A 22,291-nucleotide genomic window follows, 5' to 3' on the forward strand; every position below is an offset into this window, starting at 1 on the left:
TGGGAAGGCCCACATTCCTTCTTGGGAAAGAGCAGACTGTGGCAGATGGTGAAATAGTAAAGTTAATTTTGTGAGACTCCATTTTTCCAGTGTAGAAGGTGTCTCTTGATTTGGGTGTTGGAAGGAGGCTGAGAATGGGGTAGGTTGCACTGGAGTCCCATGCATGAGTAGCTTGCAGAGGGCTCCTTTGCAGAGTATCCAAGATTACCCTTCTGTGATGTCAAGTGTCCTAAATTTGGTGTCTGACTCTGCTCTTATGTGTTAACTTATAGCATTCCTGTAGGTTATTTGTGTTTGCTGTGTTCTTGTGATGTGCTTGTAATCTTGTAATTGAAGAGTAAGTTTTCTTTTTAAATGCCATTGCATTTTGGCACCACACATCTCAGTTGACAGTGGTGCAGGATACTGTAATGCATTAACAGAGTTCTGCTCCTAGTGCTGCAAAGCAGCATCATTTTGCAGCATGTTTTGTTGAACAGGATGTGATCATTTCTTTGAGCCTTATAGTTGGCTGCAGAACCAAAGGGGATGCTTCTCCTGACAGCATTCTGTTAAGACCAGAAATGCAGTCAGAGCTTTTTACCGGAGAACATCAAGAAATGAGCCCAACTGAGGTGGTAGGAGTGACCTTAGGAATGATAAAGTGACCACGGTTGGTTGTACTAAAAGGGAAGTAGCTGATTCATTAAGGCCACTGAACACAGTTCTCTGCAGTTCTTCCTAATGCTCCAGTGTGTGCACTAGCCAGTGCTGTCTGCCCTCATCTGCTGTCACAAAGCTCCCATAATGACTGACCATTGACCACCCATCCTTCTCAGTGTGCTGTATCTACCAGTCATATCTAGATGTGCCCCACTGTGGAAGCTTGAGCTGTTCCCACTCATCCCTTTCAAATGAGATTGTCCTGTCTGCCCTGTCTGTGCTAGGAGTAGTGTCTTGCCTCAGCACTGCCCTTTCCATAGTGGTGCTGCAGTCACTGGGGTCAGAGTTCTTGGGGTTAGTCACTGCTCACATTCATGCTAACAGAAAAGAACCAAAGCAACAAATATGCTCCAAATGCAATAAAAAAAAAAAAAAAAAGAAAAAAAAAAAAAAAAAAAGAGGGAGCATGTATGTTCTGTCACAGAAAGGCCTTTTAGATTTGCTCATGCTCCAGTCAGAAAAGTTTTTAACTTTGTATTTACCTATGTGTTTACCCTTCTTCCTGGCTTCCATGTGCAAAGGTGTACCCTTCAACTATTGGTACATGATACACCAGAAAAACACTGAAAGCTCTCTGGGTCCCTACAGCTGGCTGACCCTTGGAATGGTAAAAGGCAGTGGTCTGAGAGAGTGTGCCTTTTTAATTGAAAAGAAAAAGGAAAAAGAGCAATCTATTTTAGATGTGGGAGAGAAAACCATTTAGAAAGCTTTTCACTTCACAAGGCTCTTCTGTGACATTTAGGCTCATTTATACTAGTTAAAAAGAATTTGGCACCTTCCCACCTCACTTATCAGGCTTGGAAGAGAAAAAGCAACTAAAAAGACAAGATTACTTGATATGTTGCTTTGTTTTGTTCACATGAAGTGTTGTGCCTGTTGATGTTGGCTGGGTTCTATTAGAGCCCACAAAGGGCCTTGACAGAGGAGTCATATTCAGTCAGGTTCAGGGCTTGCTTTCTAATGAGGAAGGATAATTATCGTGTCAATCTCTGATCACTTTTTACAAGGCACATTTAATCTGAGGGAAGATGGGAGCATCTTTTGTCTCATAGGGACTTGAGAGCAGGGCTAGCAGGTGTAACAGAGTAATTACCCTGAAGGATTTGTTCATTATTTCCCAGAAAGAGGAGAAAGTCTTTGTGTCACTGTCTCTCCTGCCTTCCCTGCTCTTGAGTTCAACTCGGACAGTTTGATCATGGTGGCCCCATTTCTCCAAGCACTTTTGCTCAAAAACACTCTTGACAAGCATTTATTATTGGATTTGACAGCCAAGTAGTCTCCCTACCCTTTCCCCCCTTCTCTTAGAAAATTTCCAGTGTGTTTTGATGGGAAGCTGATAATGTGCAGTGTGCTCTGAGGGCCCTGCTCCCTTGGCTACAGAGATGTATGGCCATGGTTGTATCCTTGCATACACTGCATACACTTATGTACATTATCAATAATCTCCATAGGTGTGCATGCTACCGCTCTGGGTTCAGGTCATAAGTGTCTTTTCTTTGAAAACACTCAGGTGCCCATTCCAGGGGAGTGCATAATGAGTATATACTCTGTGAGATGTTTACTTTTATATAACTCAGTGCACTCATGTTTACAAATTAATTTATGGCTTCTGATTATATGGGAACACTAAGACTACAGGGCCAACTGTAACTTCAAGAACTGTCTTGAGAATTCTTCTGTGTTGTTTTCTTAGCTATAACACAAATTCATGGAATTCCTGGTTTTGCATGTTTCTTTGTAACATAGATTATCTCCCTGATCGTGTTTACCAGTTGGTCCCACAGTCAACACCAGAGGGCTTGACTCTAGTTTGGGAATAAATGGGTCTGGATAGCACTGTATAAATTAATTTTGCCTCAGGGAAAAAGTAAAACAGAACTAGATTGTGAAATACTGTGATTTTAGGGAATTGAACCTTCCTCTTAGGACAAGGTTTTTGGATTCTCAAGCAACTTGGTCAGATACAGAAGCTTGGAAACAGCTCTAGCAAGTGTTTAAAGTGTAATTTCAGTAAGATTTAATTTATTTTGTCTTTCACTTTGCAGTCAGTTCTTTCATAACATCTCAGTGGTTTTTGTTTCCGGCATGACATAGGTTTCTGCAGTGGGGGATCACTTTGAATGTGAAGACAACTGGTGGGACAGTTGTGCTTTAGATGCTGGGGAGGTGGGTTTTGCATGGAAAAGTTGGCAGGATTCACTTTCTGGCTTTAGCTATGAGCATTGCCAACTCATTGCAGCAAAAAGAGAGTACAAATCTCACAAACTTGCCATTTTATACCTGTAGCTTATCACTACTTTGGTTAATAGATGGTTCAAGATATTGTTCTTGTATACTATTAGATCAAGACCAGAATATCTCGATCCTATTGGAATCTGAAGGCAGGAACTGAAAAGGCAGTTTTTCTTGGATTGTAGCAAAGTCCAGCAATGTGGAAGAGAAACACTCTGACCTCTTTTGATTCATTCACACCGTCCCCTGCCACATAAATTTCTCCAAACACAGGATGAAACACTAAAATTGTACTATTGGCTCTAAGGGGGAAAAAGCTGTGAGTAAATCTGAATGATCCAAATCCCAATGTCCAGCTGCTGAAACAACTGTTAAAACAGGTGTGTCTAATTTTAGCTTTTGAAACAGCTGGGTAAAGTGTTGGCTGTGTTTCAGTGTCTTTTGCTTAAAGAGAAGGCAGGTGGCATTCTCTGAACAAGCTGCTATTGAATTAGAGAGACCTGTTAATATTAGTGAGTCAACTTAATTCTCTCAACCTGCTAACAAGAGCAGTTTGGAAGGGGCTGGAGAAGAATGACAGGGTACCTTGAAAAAACCAAAAGGGAAAGGGCTTGCGGTGTGTTTGTTCTAGCAACAGCAATTTAATCAGTTTAGGAGCATCTGTGCTGCCCATCACTTTGCTGGCTGTTTGAATTCCTTTTTCCTGGGTGACCTAAGGCATGTATGTGCTAGCTGTATTTTTTGAATGAAAGCATACTCCACTGAAGTAAAGATTACACATGAACATGAATAGATTGGCATGTGTGTGTGACAGAACGTTAAAAAAGCCAACAACAACCCTGCTCTGAGTAATTTGGGATTTTTGTTGCAAAATCGAGCATTCAATATTGTGGCAATCTGGAAATCCATGTAACATTTTCCCCCTTCTGCATTTCTTTCAGTCTTTTTATCATATCAAGATCAGGATCATATATATTCTTGTAGATTCCTTATTTGTTTGTGAGCCAGAAAGAATCATTAAGTGAAATATATTTGTATAGATAGGAAAATCTGTAGTTTGTGAAGCCTCTGTTTTAGTTGATATAAAAATTTTCTGAATAATAAAGAGGAAAGTGGAGTTTTGTAATTAAAGAATCTAATGCTCCACTTGTTTCCCTAGCTCAGCAGCAGCATTCTGGAGTGATACATTCTTCCTAAACAGCAATGAGTATGTTACAGACGTGAGGGCAGAAATAATGGATTGTTATCGGTGTATACTTTTACATTGGTTTCTTTATGTTCCTGGGAACAACAGCTGGGAAAGCTGGTCACTATATGAAGTGGACTTGTGAATCCCTTTTGGGGAAAAAAAAACTCATTGGAAAGAAGTAGGGGGAAGAGAGAAGATATTTTAAGAATGAGGCATTTTGTCATGTTCTTTAGCAGCATCTGATTGTGCCAAGGAAGGTATAGCTCCTCCAGATGTCAGCTATTTAGAGACACACACCAGAAGTTCTGTGGACAACAAATGATTGAATCCCACCAAGATGCTTTTCTTGGCAAGAGAAGAAATGGGAGTGAGTGGGTGAGCCTGTGTGTGTTACTGTGAAGGGTGGGATGGGCCATTACAAATATGGGAGATAAGGAGAAAAATGAAGATGGATGGTGGTAAAAATACCTGCTAAATGCCAGCTGTCCCATTTGGATAGAGTGGGATTTTTGCCTGGTTGTCTCAGCGCTTTGTCTAGTGTGATTTTAACCCTATTTTGCCATGGTTTATGTAACCTAAGCTATGATAAGCTCTGTATAAACATCTGGATATGTATTATTTTCAGCCTGTAACTAGTGGCCTGAGAAAACTCAATAATGAGTTTTCAGTACAGCTTGCTGGGAAAAAAAAAAAAACAGCAACAACAACTTCTGCTTTTTTGTTGAAAGCAGAAGTTTTTTATAGCTTTATTCCTTTAGATGAAAATTTTGTTAAAAGTATTTTAAAGCTCAGCAGTCTTTCTGGGGATAGGTCAAAGGGTTTCAAAGAACCCACAAATAATAGGACAGCTTGGGGCTTCCCTCAGAGGCCACCCATTTCCCTCACAGAAGTTGGAAATGTGCTGTTCTACTGGTTTTGAAATTTACACTTGTGTAGTATTTTCTTCTCTCCTCTAACTTCATTAGCTAATTGATTTCTCTTTCTAGTGCAAGCTTTGTTCAGTGTTTGGCTCTGATACAGAAGCACTGTTTGCAGTGAGGAAGAGCAGCATCCTACCTTTCGGGGTCTAGATGGTCTAGGTCCTGCTGCCAGTGCCAGATGAAATCTCCCATTTCTAGAGGAGAATAATGCTTGATCAAAGGGGAATAGAATTTCTCAATTTTTAAGGATTCTTCTGGACCATTCTGTACAAGTGTGGAAATACAGTGTTATTTCAGTCTGTTCTTATGGGGAAATCATGCTTCTACAATCACTCTGTTTGACCATCACCCCTTGGTTTCCTGGCCAGTAGCCACCACATTTGACAGGAGCATTAAAGCCCCAGAGATACTGAATTCCTCCAAAACCTGTTCCCCATCCCTGCTGAGGTGTAAGGGCTGGCCCACCAGCTGGCAGGCTTGCAACTCTGAACCTGCATCCATACAGGCTACCTCTTCCTCAGCCAAAGCAAGACATGAGAAGGAAAAGAAATGAAAGGTGTTACAGTGGGGTAAGGAAATAGGACAAAAACCAGAGGATGTCAGAGAAGGGAGTGTGAGAGAATGCAGGGGGAGCCAAAGGTCATGTGGTGACATTGTGGTGAATAGGGGAGGGCACACACAGCACAACCAAGGGGAATCATAAAGCCTCATTTCTTAATCAGTTATTTCTGCAGTTCTGCTGCTTGTAGAACAAACATTTTTTCAGGTAGCCAGGAATATCAGATGCCCTTGTTTTATCTGCCTGCTGCTACATTTCTGGTGATAACACCTAGTGTAGGGGCTGGTAGTGGGTAAGTAGTGTCTCAGTGCAAGAAAATGTGTTATACAGAGCACCTGTATATCTGCTTGTTCTGTTGATCACATACTGCTTTCTGTCTCTTTGGGGGTTTTTTTTGGTAGCTTGGGCTGTCACAAAATAGCTACCTTCAGATATCTGTGCAGGAGGAGATCAGAATGCAGAGATAAAGACAGCAACAAAATGATTCACAGTTAGTCATCCTGAAGACCACTCACATTTCTTTCACCCTCATATACCCACCATACTTCTGCCAGTACCCTGGACGAGTCAGTGGCAGACTGTGTGTTGCCATCCTGAGTGCTCACTTTAGGTGACTAATAAAAAGGCAAGGGAGGTGAAATGTGGCATCTAATTAAAACTATGCAGACCTAATTATAACTTAAGGGGTTACTTAAGAGATATATTGGTCCAGGGAACAGATGGCTTTTGTATGACCAATTCAAAATTCAGATGGAAAAAATAAAGAAGCGTGTTTCTTCAAGTGACTTCCCTCTACAGGTTCTGCCAGGCATTTTGCTATTTTCCCTTTTGTTTTTTTTTGTTCCTTCTGTAGCTGTCCTGGGCTGATGGGCTGGGGAGGAGATAAAGAGGCTACAAGGGAGAGAGCAGAGCAGAAACGTGTGCGCTCTTGTGCATGCACATGTGTTTGTATGCATCTAAGTGTAACCCCTGCATTGCTGGTTTTAGTTTTTTCCTTGGCCCTTTACAATAAGTAGCTGGATTTTTTGTTTGCTCTACCCAATAGATTGTACATCCATGTTGGTAGCAGTTCATGCCTAATCTGTTGTATACAGCCTATCATTGAGGGAGTTTGCTACTCCTTCCCTTGGTTTCCATGTCCCAATTTTCATGGCTGCCTGGTCTTTAAAGTCCTTGTACTCCTGGTAACTGTACTTCCTCTGGTAGTGTTTGCAGCTCCAGTGGGATTTTGTTGCTGTGGGTGCTTTCCCTCCCATTTTGCACAAAGACTACAGTGCTGGGCAAAGGGAAGTGTTCAGTTTGAGGAAGTTGGCTTTTTGCATCCATGTGAATACCATGAAGACTCTGAATTGCATGTGAGTTGGAGAATATGACAAGTCAAGGAAACTGCTGGGGCCCCAGGTGACCGGCAGTTCTGGGGAAGCTTGTGTAGGTGGAGTTTGAGACCCTGGGGAGTGATGGGAGAGGGAGGTGCTTCACAAGGAGAGACATGTTTTTAAAGCAGTTAGTGCTCCTTAGTCTCACTATTGTGCTTTTGTTGAGTCTCTCTGCTGGAGACCAAGTATCACAGTAAGATCCCTGATCAGTTGCTGCAAATGGACCCAGAGTATATTCTGCTTCCATCTCTTTGATTTGTTTGTGTGGGTGCATTGCATGCCTTGAAGCCAGGGCCTGTCCTTGGAAGTATTACATATATCAGCAGGGAACAGGTAGGTGATGCTGTATAACTACTCATCTCAGCATAATACTGCTGTGACCAAAGCTGCACTTTCTGAAAGTTGCAAAACCTTTTAAAAATCTCAGTGCAAAAGGCCTAGGAGCCTGCGGACCAGGGCTTAGTGGTATTTTCCATTTAAAAATATATAATTCTGTTACAAAATATATAACTGGGAGTAGCTAGCAGGGTGCTAATATGAGCTCTCTTTCTGTTCAAGAGGGGCAAACACCTTATAGGGAATGTGAAAAGGTGTATCATCAATAAGATAGATGAAATGATTATTCTCATGTATGCAGTGCTCATAAGACTTTATCTGAAGGACTGCATCAAGTCTGGGACATTGTACTTCAAGAAAAATGTGGATGCTTTGAAAAAGTCTCTAGGAAACCAGCAATAATGAGCAGAGTTTAAATCCCATAGATTTCTAAGGAACAATAGAGCAAATGTCCTAGTCTAGGGAGGAGGGACATAGCAGAAGTCTTCAAATAGTATCTGTAAAGAGGAAGGAAATAATCTTTCTTATATGACAGAGAAAAAATAACACCTCAATATTGCAACTGAAAATGTTGCAGTATTGCAACATTTGTACTGTATGTTGGGGAATTACAGATTGCTAGGAAGGGAATGTATAGAACACTAGTAAATCAGGCCAGTTTTGAACTTTAAGCCAAAACTTTACTGAACTCATCGAGTAGCAACCCACTTTATGCCAATGGTTAATTCCCAAATATTATCATTAATTATTGCTTTATATAAAAAACTACAGAACTGTTATTCTTTAACATTTATGTCCTAAATTAACTGTGACTATACAGTGCCACAGAGCTGATTCTCTACACTTAGCACTGACAGTTACAGTTCTTGATTGCTTTAGCTGCAGAAGAAGTGAGAAGTAGAGAAGGATGAGAGAAGTTGGAAGTGATGCTGGCTTGTCATCTTCCATATCCAATTACCCTTTACGTGCTTGATTCTTTAATGCTATTTTGATCTCCAAAAATGGGATCTTCAACTGCCAACAGTGCTGCTTCTCCTGTTCTTTTTTCCCCAGACATCCTTCTTGTGTGTTAGCAGGATGCATGTCTGTTTGCATCCATTATGCTTATCTTGTCCTTTGTTGCAACTTTTTGTTGCCTGGAGGCCTCCTATGAGCAAATAACTATGCCTTGTTTGCCTGTTTGGTGGTCATGTTGCTCACATACTGAGTGAGATGCTTATATATACCATCAGAGTGTTGCAATATATTATAGACTGCTGTTAGTTACAATATTTTAGTATGTTTATACCTGGGCAGAAGGAAAGCTAAGATTAATTATATCCTGATTAATGCATTTTTAATTCATAGGTGTCCCATGTGACTTCTTTGACTATGGCAAATTTGTGAGAAGGAGGGAAAAAAATATTCATAAAGTTGCTGGTATATATTGCTTTCAGGGAATTGATTCTTCATCATTACACTTTGGACATCAGCAAGAGTGTTGTAGGCAAAGTTTATACTGCATTGGTGGAGACAGGGACAATACAGCCTCTTCAGGTACCTGTCTGTCTGGTCTGTTATGAGCCTAGTTACTTGGAAGGGAAGAGTTAATTTCCACTGTGGGTGAGAGCAATTGGACTGTATACTTGTACTACCCTGTGCAGGTCATGTAGCACAGGCAGCACCTGCAATAACAGCTGTCCCCTTTGGGCATGGAGAAGGCCATCTAACAGCTTCTTGTTTGTTACACCCTCGCAATAAGTAATTTGACACAGACCGTGCAGAACGGGCTCCTTCAGGGTTAAAAGCAGAAGAGTTGTTCCCCACAGCGTCTTCTTTTGTCCTTCAGATTTTTAGCTTTGGCTGCTCTGACCTTCTTTTTCTTTTCATCTCCTGCACTCTGACAAGGTATACATCTTAGGAAATTATACCTACCAGCAGCTCCCACGCAAGGAGGCTTGGCTGCTGGAATCAGTTTGCTCTTTGTCAGGTGGTGAGACACTCAGAGCATTGAAAGGTTTCCCCCCTATATCTTTCTTTGCTTTTAATTCTTTTTTTTTTTTTTTTTTTTTTTGGTGGCTGGATGACCACAGCAAACAGCAGTCACCTGGAAGTTATTGCTGTGAGTTGAACAGGTGATCACAGCCAAAAGCCAGGCAAAAATGATAGATGGAAGAGAGAAGAGAAGCAAAGGGGAGCCTGTGCACAGTGCATATTAGAGAACTCGCTTTTCATTAGCACAGAAGTCAGTTTAAAGGAGCAACAGTATTTCCAGCTTTTCCTTTCTGTGTCAGACAAGATTTCTTTGAGTGCAAAAGGAAAAAGAAGTCTTCTTTCTGCTTTCATGGGTAGAATTAAAATAGTTCCCTATTTATCTGAGCAGATATTTTAGCTCCATCTATTCTCTAGGTCTTTCTACTTCAGTATTTCAGGTGCTATTTAAATTTTAAAACTCAGAACTCTTAAAAATAATTTCCCAGCACACTAAGATTTCATGACATACATGTTAGTTCTGCAGTGCTAATATTTGTCCTAGTGTGTAAGGCACGGCTTGCAGACCTTCCAGATCTAGATCTGCAGAATAGATGCAGACAAAATTACGGTGGGCAACATCTGTGATGTGCTGGTGCATCTAACCTCCTGCTGCTGTGAGAGTCACTGAAGGCAAGGGATCACAGCACTGTGTTATCCCAGGCAGGGCTCACACTAGGCTGGAAACAGGCTGTTCCCCTTCACCTTAGACTTGCCAACACTGATTCTGAACATAAGAAGGTACACATACCTTTTTGTTTCCATAAACATAGTAGCCACGTGCATCCATAGTATCAGTTCCTAGGAGTTAGGCTAGAGATGAATTTTGCTCAAAATCAGGCTAATCACAGATGTGTAAGAGAGGGATGCTATGAATGATGGAAATCAGTTCTACAGGTCACTACCATTTTATACTGATACACTTAGTGAAACTTAGGTAGTAGAAATGTGAATTCTGTGAAAGAAAGATCAGAAAATTAAACTGTTGGGCTCTTTTTCTTCATTGGTGATTCACTAATTATCTAAGGTCAAGCAGTGGGCAACTCTGATTTTTTCAAACTCAGCTAGTCTTTTAGCTTCTAGAATCTTTCTGAGCCTGAACAAACCTTTGATAAAAAATCACATTGCTGAAAGGGATACAAGAAGTCCAAGCAGGTTCTGTTTCTCTACCTGACAAACTTTGAGCAGCTGCCATTGAGCCCAGCTTTTACTGAGAGTAAGAGATAGATGCAGTTCCAACCTTCCTGGAGGAAAAAGCTCTGCAAAAAAAAGCCACAGAAGATCAGTTGTCTCTTGTGAGATGAGAGTCTGCCTGTCAGCACATGGCTGGAGGGCAGACTAGAGCCTGCTTAGCCCACTTTGATCAAGTACCCCAGAGGCAAGGACTAAAATGTTGGCGAGACAGAAGGGGAGAGGGTTGGTACTTGAATAACAGAACCTCCTTATGATGATTGGAATAAACTAAACTTGAGCATCCTTTATTTAAAACCAAATCCCATTCATAATTGCTGATCTGCTGGAGATCTGAGTTGTGGGAAGGATTTTGTCCTCATTTTTGAGGCAGCTTTGGGAGAGAGGATGCTTGCTGGTGCTTTGTGCAGGTGGTTAGGGGTATCTCTGCAGCAGCACATTCTGTGAAGGAGAATTCCCAGGGATGAGGGAGTGAAGAACTCCCATGCTCAGGGCTGAAAGCATGGGCCAGACACTCCTGTGTCAAGGCACTAGTGCCAGTGTCATCCATTCTCATAGGTTTGCAGACTAGGAGACTTTGGCCAAGAAAAGGTACTGTTTGCTCATAAAGCTGTTCTGACATATGTTGGCTCATGCCTTTCCAGCAAGTCTGTAATCTCTCCAGGGAAGGGACTCTCAGCTTGTGTTAGTTTGCATATTGCTGAGTACAGTGGATCGTCCTTTGCACATTATCCAGCAAACAGGCAATCTTAACATGTTATTGTCAGTTTGCATTAGCAAATCCTGACATTGCCTCTTTTCCAATTATAGTTGATTAATGCTTATCAAAAAGAGACATGTTGCTGTATTTGTGTGCCCATGCACTTGTTCTTGCTTATTTCCACCAACATAGGACGCTAGATGTGTCAGAGAGTCTGAACTTTATGAGATTTTTTGGCCCTTAAATTGGATGTTTGATAGAACTGAATTTGTGTCTCAGTGGTTACCATTGCTTTTGGCAACTTACTGCTAGCCCAGACTACCTGGTTGTAATCAACTTGCATTTTTCTTCTCACAAATGAACACCAAGGGTCAGATTTCCCTTCACTGATGTCAATCAGCTGGCTGTGTTGAGTTTATTCACCCTGACGTAAATGAGAACAAAACTAGGCTCTAAAGCGTCTATATTAGTTGCTTTTGGCAATCTGTGGGGTCCCTTGAAGCTGAGCAGAAAAGAGAATACCTGACCTTTGTTACTGGTAACATGTAAGGCATATGCCTCAACTTTTGCGGGTAACTGGACTCAGTGGTTTTTAAAGGAAAGCACAGAAGCCCTGAGAAATGGTTGCTCCTTTTTCTTTTCTTTTTTTTTTTTTTCCAGATACAGAATAAAGCTGAGAACAGAGACTGCAGCAACTTGGTTATATGCAAAAAAAGTACTGCACACAAGAAAAGTACTGCATATCAGCAGCTGTGTGCGTACTTCTCAGCCCTGTCCTGGAGCAACCCTCCCCTTTCGCTCTGGATGAGCAAACACTGATAATTTTTTGGTGCTGCTGGGTCCTGCCTCTTGAGGCTGCCTGCAGAGAGACAGTGATGACAAGGACAGTGGGGCACCAGGGACTAGTCTCAGAGCAGTTAATTCTGCCAGCAGTGCTGAGGAATTTACCAGATTTTTGGTCGTTGCTGTTGTCAGCAGAATTTGAAGTAGCTTGCTAAAGACAAAGGTGTCTATATTCCAGTCCTAAGCTCTCTACAGCATGCAATTCCCTCTGGTTTATTTTATTTTAGTTTAGTTTATTTTAACTGTATTTTAACGTCATATATATGACATATTTTCACCCTTCTTGTTTTTGGAAAAGTACATTAAAAAAAATAATGGATCTGTTTTGAACCTTGAGAGAAGCAGTTCAGTCTGGCAAAAGCTTCTGGGTGACAGGCTGTTCTAGCTGACCTTATTCTCTTAACCTTATTATATACCAAAGCACTGACTAACACTGTACCTTGTTAGCTTCTACTGGTGGAAGCAAAGCTGTCCTCTCTCTGGCAGGCACCCTGCACTGATAAATGCTAATCGACTTTCCCCATTGGATCCAGTTTAAAAGATCTGTGATTTTACAGCAGCACTGATTTTTCAGTTCTGAGTGCAGCAAAGTAATTAACAGCTAAGATTTAATAGGAAACATAGAGAAAGTTGTACTTGCTCCTTTAAATAAGGTGGAGTACAAACCCTTACTGGGCTTGAAGATGACTGGGTCTCTTTCTGGGATTCTAAAACTCAGAAACAATTGCTTTATTATTTCTCATTTCTGCAGATTATAGTGGCCCTCTGCTCTTTTAATAAAAGAAACAGCTGTGTAGGAAACAAGACTTTTCTCATATTTGTAGGGCACAACATATCATGGAAACCATTATCCTTTAAGGGATTCCATCTTGGTTCTGAAGACACAAGAGCATTTAGAAAGACTCTATGTTTTCCCAGATCAAATAAACTAATATTAATACAACAAAGCCAGCCTCTTCTGAAGTAAATCTAATGGGAATAATGTTGAAACGTCGCTTCTGACTATAAACTTCCCCTTGCCACCCCAAGAGGAAGACTGCAATTGAAATCTGCCCTTTTCCTGCAGTGGTGCTGCTAAATAAATGAGTCACCTGTGAACTACAGGGCAGTAAATACATCCACTGACATCTCATAAAGCAAGGCAGAGTGAAGTTCCAGTACTTTACGGTGTCACCAGAATCCAATGATGTATTTATAGCTAGCTTCACAGGTTTTGCCTTTCTTCATTATTTATTTTTATGGTGTACTAGAGTTTGGTTTTCTTGGCCCTTCTCATTTTTGCCTAAGGCAGTTTAACCACTGGTTTCCAGCAAAGGAAGGCTGGTAGGCAGAATGTAGAGCAAATCCCCATCAGAGGGCCAACACATAGCCACTCTGTTTCTCCTGTTCATGGACTGTCCAGGCATTTTCTGTCTCTGGCCAGGGCAGTCTGAAGTGATGCTCACCTTTGTATGTCCTACCAGCACCTAAGCTGGTACCTCTGTATGTGGGGAAGGATTGGTGGCAGACTGAATGAAGAAAAGGATCAGTGATTTGGTTTTGAGCTTGGTCATTTATTGGCCTTTGAGGGTTCTGCCTCCCACAGGTAGGAGGTTGGTGGGCAGCATGAACAGGGGATTGAGTATGGAGAAGAGGATGTGGCCTGTTGGACTGTTAAAGGGGAATTAAAAGCTGAAGGATGCTACCACAGTTTAGTCAAAGAAACAACCTCTTCTGTTTTCTTCTCTTTCAGTAATAGGGCAGATAGCTGCAGGACAGGGGCAAGAAGTGTATCCATGCAGTTCCCCTGTCCTTATCTCTAGAATTGCACTTTCTAAAACATATATATTTTCCACACAACGTAATGAATTTTCCACCCCTGTCTCCTGGAAAAGCAGCATTGAGTCCTCAATGTTTAAACCTGTAAAACCTGTAGCCCCTTTGACTGATCCTGTAATGTGTGACACATTCTGTCCTTTTTGTAATGCTGTAGTTGTTGCATTGCTTATAATTATCTGGGTCTGAAACTCATTCAGATTTCTTTTATTTTACAAATCTGATACTCAGTGATGTGTATTTAATACCTGTCCTTCCCCTCTTCCCCTAAATCATGTTCCCTACAGCTTAACTACACAATAAATTTTTCAGAGCACTTTGTCTGTGGACTGTGTGAAAATTAGGACTTCTGTGATGAGGGATTCAAGGGTGCTGACTCATGGGTCAGCAGCCCTTCAAGGTGTTGTGACAGGTTATATTCCCCCCTTTCCCCAAGTACATATATATATGTATGTGGTATCCCACCACATGTATGGAAGCAACCTCAGTTTCCTCAAAAAAACCTCAAGGCCAGGAAAAGTTGTCTTGCACAGATAAAACTGCTCTGTGCCCTCTGTATGGCACTGCAAACTTGCCATCTAGGAGGTACCTGCACTGCAGGTTACTCAGTCCTGTCTCCACCTGTGTGTCCCATTGTCAGGAAAGCTGAATATTCACACTTTAAGGCTAGCAAATGGCCACCAAATCAGTCAAATAGTTTATAATAACGGCATGTAGGGCTTGGGAGAGAGAATCTCAGTGTCGGTTCAGTTCCCATGTCTATCAGTCACTCACTGGCTCAACGTGACTGAGCCTCTGTTTCCTTATCTACAGAATGACAAAGCAATACCTAAAGCTGTTGAATGGCTTCATTAATAAAAGATTTTAAAGCACTCTGAGTTTCTTAGGTGGCAGATGTGAGATAAATGTGAAGATAATATTCTTGCTTTTCACAATCCCTGATTAAACCCAGCAAAACAGCAAAGCATTTCTGGATGCTTTAGCCCCTGATTTAGATCACTTATACTGTAAGTTACTAGGAAATAAATTACGAGCATATCAGGCTCAACTAATAGTATTAGGTGTGCAACTCAGGCTGATCATTACAAGTTACTGACATGTACCAAATTGAGATCAATGACTGAAAACAGAGCACCTCAGTGTTAGGGAATACTCGAGTCAAACAGCAGCTTTCAGAGGCGCATGCGTGCACACCTACAAACACGGCTCTGGAGGGGAAAACAAAAAACTTACAGTCATAAACAATTTATTCGTTTGTATGAATAAATGAAAGGGAAGGAGGCAGTGCAGTGCAAGGTGAGTCCTGGGGCAGGCTGGCTCCTTTCCTAAAGCTCCTTATTGACTCCCTGAGTGATCTTGTGTAAGTCACTTCACTCCTGGTGCTTGTCTTCCCCACCGTGGCTGGGGATTTTTGCCATGCAAATTGATAGGCAGTAAATTACTTGATAAAGCTACTGCATTTGTTTATTAATTTATGGGCTGCAAACTCCGCCTGCATTCCTCACTCCCTGAGGATTAAGTGCAGATACACCTGCTTGGACTATACCTATTGTTGTTGGAGCCTTAAAAAAAAAAAAATTAAAAAAAAAAAACCGGTAAGAGCCGTAGGGAGTTTTAAAGAGCGCGATCGTTCCTGGTTCTTCCTTTGCTCCTGAGCAAGTGCGGCCGCAGGACGAGCCCTGGGACAGGCGGGCGCTGCGGGACGGTGGCACTTCAGCGCATCCATTCCCGCGCCGCGGCCGAGGGCTCCCCGCGCCGGCTGGCCCCGAGACGCAGCGGGACGGCGGCACGGGAGGAGGTCCCGTCCCCGCACGGACGGGGTGGGCGGGTTTGCCCGGGGCCGCTCGGGGCTCCGGTGGGTGCCGGGCTCCGGTTCCCGTGCTGCGGCTCCAGAGCCGGGTGTTCCCGGGGGCCGGGGGCGCGCGGGACCATACGAGCGCATGAATGGCGGGGGCGGTGCTGCGCCCCGGCCCCGCCTCCCCCCGGAGCCAGCCAGTCCCTCTGCGCAGCGCTGCCGCCGCTCCCATTGGCTCGCCGGCGCCGGGACATTTGCATGCGGCTCGCCCGTTGGCGGAGCCGCTTCCCCGGCCGCCCCGGCTGCGCTTCACCTGCGCCGCCGAGTTGGCCGCACTTGGCGCCGGCCGCCCGTCCGCAGCCAGCCCCGGCTTCGCTCGCTCCGCGCCCGCACCGCGCCGCCCGCCCCGCCGCTCCAACCCGCTCCAACCCGCCCGGGAGGACCTGGCGATGCGCTCGACGGCCTCGCAGAGTTAATCGGATTGAGCCCTCGGTCGCCTGGATTCGGTGGAAGGAGGATGATAATCTAGATTGCTATGTGTGTGTGTGTGTGTGTGTGCGCGCGTGTGCGTGTCCTAGCAGTTCTGCATTGCAACACTTGCTAGTGGAGAAGCAAGAGAAACCCCCCGGAATTGGGATTAAAAAAAAAAAAATCAAAAATTTACCTGGGGTCCCTGGCTTATTTCTTCTTTTTCGTTTTTAATAGTCCCTCTCAGCAAAGTGAGAGACAGGAATCGCAGGCAGGGAAAAGTCCTCAAGGACCCCGTGATCCTGGAGGAACCTGAACAGGACCCTCGTGCGGACATGTGCGGCTTTCCTGCGCACTCCTGGAGGCTCGGTACGGCCGCGGGGTTCCTGCCACAGTAGATCCAGCCCTGGGAAACGGCGCGTCTTATTCGTCTCTGTGTGGTTACTAACCTTCCCCCATCCCTCCCCTTCCCCGCTAGCACTTGCTCTCTCGCACACACACTGTCTCTTTTCTTCTTGAGCACACACGCACGCCCCTAGAGCCTCGGAAGCGACTCTCCTTTCTGCTAGCATGGGTCCCCTGGCATCATGAACGTTATTCTCTCTCCCTGGCTGGAATTCAGACTGCCCGTCTGTAGGTGTCTTGTGCCTTGACCATGCACCTGAGAATAGACCCCAGCATTTGCCCGGGACGCCGCCCCGCCTGGACCCTGTGGATGTGCTCCCTCTTTTGGGGATGTATCGTCAGCTCTGTGTGGAGTTCCTCTAACGTGGCTTCTTCTGCCTCCTCTTCCTCGTCTGTTTCTCAGGCTCAGTATGAGCACCACTTCCACGGCAGCAAGCACCACTCTGTGCCTATCTCTATCTACCGCTCCCCTGTCTCCCTCCGAGGAGGACACGGTGGGTTCCCACTCTTGTTTCTTTCTAACCTTTTTGCAGAGCAGTTGGAGCAGCAGAGGGGGAGCAGGGACGATGGCTGTGTCTCCGGGGGAGGGGGGTCCTCCCTGTCCCTCATATTTCTTCCCCCTCCCCATTAACCCTCCACTCCTCCCCTGCCCCCGAGCCGAGCCTAGGGCTGAGGACGCACCCTTCGAGAGGCACCTTCCCGGGCCGCTGTGCTCCAGCAGGACGGAGGGTGGGGGCCGGGACGGGCTCGGGTCGCTCTGTGTCAGCGCCGAACAGCTCGGGACGGCGGAAGTGCATCCGCTCCTGTCCCGCTGGGATCCTGCGACGGGGAAGCACTAACTCCCTGGGTTGTAGCGGCTGACATGGTCATTGCAGCAGCGCAGCTTCCCCGCCGGCCACCCTGGTTTCCCGGTTGCCCGGCTGCAGGAGGGCCAGCCGGGAGCTTGGGGAATTGCCGCCGCTCCTCCCCTGCCTGCGCGCTCGCGGCGTTCCTGGGTGAGGAGAGAAAGGGGCGTACAAAGGAAAAGGCGAGGTCTTATTCCTGCTCCTGGCTTCCTGCTTGGTATCTGGTAGTGTCTTCCTGGGAAACCCTGGGACAGGAAATAATAGGGAGTAGGTTTTCACTCTGGCAGCAAGGGAGAAGGGGAAGAGGGTGTCTGAGATGCCAAGAGAGAGTGAGTGGGCCAGCATCGTGGCCCTGAAATGCTGAGCAATGCTCAGCAGCTGGACCTACACAGCTTCTTAACCAGCTCTCTGAAGTCTTCTCACCCTGATAGGAGTTGGCCTAGGCCTGTCTGGCATGGGGGCTTTTCCTCATCTCCACCTTCTCCTGTCTGCTGTCCTTGTCCTTAGCGACTATTTTCAGTCATATCAGCTGGGACAGGCCGGCAGGCCAAGGCCTGGCCCTTTCCCTCCAGGGCTGCAGGTCAGGGTCAGGTCTGGCCTTCCATCATAGGAGTATTCACCTAGAGATTCACATTTGTGCAGGGCCAGAAGAAGAAGAACCAGTATCAGAAATGAAGCATAGGAACACTTTGAAGGAGAGGGAAGGGAAGGAAGGAAGGAAGAGCCCTGGCACAGTTGGTGCCGCATGACATGGCTGCAGCAGAGACTATGAGGATGTGCTGGCAGGGCTGTGTCAGGGTTATGAGGGTATTGAAACCTGGAGCACTCCAGATAAGTGTTCAGATGACCAGCAGAGCAGTCTGGAGGGTTCAAATGGCACAGCAATGAATGGACCTCCAGTGAGATCTCTAGGTGCGTTGGCAGAGCTGTAGAAGAAGCTCGGTATTGCAGATCTGAGCCGAGGAGCGCTGGAGCGGGAAAGGGCTCAGGAACACAGCCAGGAGGCAGATGCTGCAGGTCACAGCTGATCACCAGCCGAGCAGGGCTGTGCTAGCAGGAGGTGCCCTGGCAGAACTGCTGGAGGGCATTGGAAGAGGGTGACAGGGAGCTCTGCAAGGTAGGTCGTGTTGCTCTGGCAGTGCGGAAGGGGGAGCCCAGGGCACTGCAGACTAGCACCGTGCTGCGGAGGCGAGGGCTCAGGACTGAAGTAGCACTGGGTGCAGTAGGTTGAATGGGAGGTGTTCAGCCATTTCGGCAGACTCAAGTGGCACTATCCTTCCAGCCTCTCAAACTCCCACTTCTGCTCCAAAGTTCACATCTATCCTAAAATGCAAGAGAAACGTTCAGGCCCCACATGGAAAGGGAATCAATGCCATGCCAGACATTGAGACCATCTGTTAAGCACCACCCATGTGAAACTCAGTTATGGGTTATTAATTACTAGCAGCAGGAGCCCTGTTATTTGTAGCAATGCTTGAGGACCATGTGAGAGAGTTCCTGTTGTGCTAAAGCAAGAAATATGAGGGATCAGCCAGTCACTGCCCCAAAAGGTTTTCAACCCCCCAGCTTTTGTAGCTTAGTTCTGTGATGAAAGGGGATAGCAAAGTCTGGCTTCTAGATTACTTGTGAAGAAAGGAGAGAAGGATGTCACAAAATGTGATAGTGTTTGGCTGTGCTGTTAAAGTCGGCAGCAGTCTGTGTGAGAGTCTACAGCATGTTTCCTGGTCAAGAAATGATAGCTCTTTTCTCCTTGATGGCTTTTCCATCTGCCCTGAAAGTCAAGAAAATCCTCATTTAAGAGTCAGGATCAAAAGCAGTTATCAACTTCAGTGAGAAACAGGCATTTTTTTGGTGTCCCCATTGCAGAAAGGAATCAAGGGAAATAGAGATCTCAGGGAGCTCAGGTTAATGCATAAGTCAATGTGAGTGGTTTGGTTTTGTGTGGGATTTTTTTTTTTTTTTGTAGTTTTTTTTTTTTCCTTTCCTCATCATGACTTGTAGCAAAGCTATCATAAAAACCTCCTTTGGCCATGAATAAGAGGATGAATGAGGTGGGCAGATTGAGAGAGGAAGAAGAGACCACAAAGACAGCTGGTCTTGGAAACATGCATGGTTTATTTTTGTGTGTTCTTTCACTGTTGCACAACAGAGGCCCTTGGAACTTGGATCTGTAACAGCGTTGAGGAGTCAGATTCTAAGGAGGCTGTGCACTCCCTGTGTTTCCTGGGATTTTGATAATTTGTTTTTTTTTTTTTTCTAGAGAAATAAGAAATTCATTCTGATTGCTGCCCTGCTTAGTGACTATATTAATACTGGTTTTGGAAGGAATCATATCAGGATCATGGCTGCCCTGCTGTGTTGTCTTCCAGCCCCACAGTGCTGACCACTGGGACTCAGTCTTGTATTTAAACATATTTTCCTTTTTTCCTCCTACATCCCAGTGGATTTCAATCTGTTTGAAGAAGCAAATTAATATCTAGCACAGAGGAATAATAAATGTCTCATGAGCAGTGAGCACTTGTTGGAGCCTGTGTCTTAGTGCTCCTTTAAAATCAGTGGAGTACCTTCTTGTGCCTTACCTTGAGCAGGACCAGACCCAGATCTGGCAGTCACTGCTGTGCTGGTGTTACAAGAGTTAATTCTGAAATCACCCAGCTGGTGCTTTATGGTAGTTGGTAGTTGGGCTGCAACCTGCAAATGCAAAACTTGGCACAGTGCATCTTCTCAAGGAGAAAGTCTTTCTAACAGATTTACCTCCTTCTCAGCAGAGGAGTGAGCCTGGCCAGGCAGGGGACTTCAGCAAGTTAGAACAAATATTTTTTCCATGTGAGGACTTTCCTAGACTAGCAGAATGTTTATCCCTGAATAATAGGAAGGGAAATCCTTGATTCCTTTTTGTTTCACTAAGGGCTTGTGAAACAGAGGAAGGAACAAATTTGGGGCAGTGTTTATTGAAAGTTCACATGTGCTGAATCCTCCTGTCTCCCCTGGGCTGTTTAGCGCCGTGCTGGGTCAGCTGCTTTACCGGAGCCTGCAGCAGTGACTTCACAGCCCCTCTTTCCAATCCTCATGGCCTCAGCTGATGAATAATGTGTGCCTCTGGTTGACAGATAAAATGAAGGGATTTTGTGTGTGTTTGGTCTTAGTGATGAATTAATTAATTTACTTTCTCTTTTCCTCCTCTGGCTGTTTGTTCCCTGGCTGTCCTTAATGGCTGTGCAGCAGAGGTGCTCAGAGGTGATGTGTGATGCCTTGGTTGCCCCTGGCTGCAGGGACTGCTCTGCAGCTGTGGGAGCAATGCTGGGCACAGCATAGTTTCTCTTCATTTTCACTTTGTGGAGCCTAGGCTACCCTGGGCTGTTGCACTAGTCGTAGGAAAAAGTGTAGGTCTGTTGTGAGGACCGGTAGTGAGCAATCACCAGATCTTGTGGGTATAACTCTCAGGCCTGAATCAATTCTTAGACATTCTGTTATTTATATGAAGCATTTCCTTCTCTTATATCTTTTTGAAAATTAGCAAATGAGAGTGAATGCTTGGACAAATCAAGAGAGTGTTTCCAAAAGATAGGCAGGTATTCTGCAAAGCAGTGTCAAAGATTGCCACACACAGCTCTAGCAGTGTACGCTTTTTAAAATACATATGTCCTTGCTGCTCATCCAGTGTGACCTATTCCTCATCTCAAGATTCTATGTTCTTGCAATCCTGCCTTTTCCTTATGAGAGGAAACAGATTCCCCATCCTTGGCACTGCCCATTCCCCAGTACAAAGCAGGACCTTTGCCATTCCTCCTTCACCAGGAGATTACTTTGAGCAAAGATTGGTAGCTTTAACAAAATGGGAAAAATCGCTCTGTACAAAGCAGTCAGTGATCCAGCAAAATTAACTTCACTTAGAGCTGAAATTAAGGTTGCAATTAAGTTCTGCAAAGGTGAAAATCTAGTAGTCAGTCTGCTTTCTATGGCTTGCCTTTATTTTCCTATCAACAATGAAGCCTAATTTTTTGGCAAAGACTAGTGCTGGTGTATGCCCAAATGTTTATATTCCCTTCTATAGAGATGTTAACAATGATTAATTATTTTTAAAGGCAGTTTCCTTAAATTATCTCAAGCTGGCTATCCAGAAATCAAAGCATCCAAACTGACTCAGTTAGAGTTTTAAGTGATCATAGCTGGGCTTTTCCCTCCCTGTGCTGACTCTGTAGCTCTTCTGAGAAAGCACAGTTTTCAGTAGTTGAATATGGAAAAAATCTGGTATGTACAAAGGCTATTTCCTCAAAATGAGTTTTCTATTTGACTTATCCTTTGCATGCTTTTCTATGAAACAATTTCTGATCAGGTGCTTTGACTTCTCATTCTGTGCACTGTATTAACTGTTCTCACCTTGGAATAGTTTGATCTCCAAAATTAATCTCCAAAACTGATGTTAAAGTCTGTTCACCTGGTACTTGTTCTTAGTAGATTCCAATGATCTTATGAGATCTGGAACATGAGAAACTTATTGTTGAACCCTGTTAGTCTTATTTAATATATGTATGTCTCTTTGTGCTCTTTGAAATGTTGCTCAGACCTATTCTGCTGAAGGTATAGTTTCTTAAGACATGTAAAAAAGCCTCCTCTGAAAGCCATGTTGTGCTTGCTTGGTATCTCATAGCACATTTTGCAAAAGGGACAATGCTAGTCCTAGTCAGAATTAGATCAGGGTTTTCTTCCTCCTTGTATTTCCTTTGCAATTTAGACTGGAGAGAGGTTTCTTTTCTTTATTGTTTCTGCTTTTGGATAATACATCCCTGACTTTTCAAGGAACTGCCACATTCTGCTGCAGAGGTAACTACATTTCAAAGACAGATGAAGGATCCTGCTGTATGCTTTGTATAGGTGTTGATGTAAAGAATATATGGTTATGTG

The 22,291-nt window shown here is 44.3% G+C and overlaps 1 protein-coding gene across 8 annotated transcripts in view; it reads left to right on the forward strand.

Moving 5' to 3' along the window:
* Positions 1-22,291, forward strand: part of NRXN3 (neurexin 3) — a 968,325-nt gene that overhangs the window by 598,037 nt on the left and 347,997 nt on the right. The window contains exon 1 of one of the 8 annotated variants that reach the window (XM_066552375.1): positions 16,040-17,035. The exons of 5 other annotated variants lie outside the window; for them this stretch is intronic. In XM_066552375.1, coding sequence (XP_066408472.1) covers positions 16,792-17,035 — 244 coding nt within the window. In that variant the 5' untranslated portion in view covers positions 16,040-16,791. Of the gene's footprint in view, positions 1-16,039; positions 17,036-22,291 lie in introns of those variants that run through there. 2 more of the 8 variants (XM_066552376.1, XM_066552371.1) reach the window with 2 other exon arrangements.

This window comes from Molothrus aeneus, chromosome 6 (assembly GCF_037042795.1).
Source record: "Molothrus aeneus isolate 106 chromosome 6, BPBGC_Maene_1.0, whole genome shotgun sequence".
Lineage (NCBI taxonomy): Eukaryota > Metazoa > Chordata > Aves > Passeriformes > Icteridae > Molothrus > Molothrus aeneus.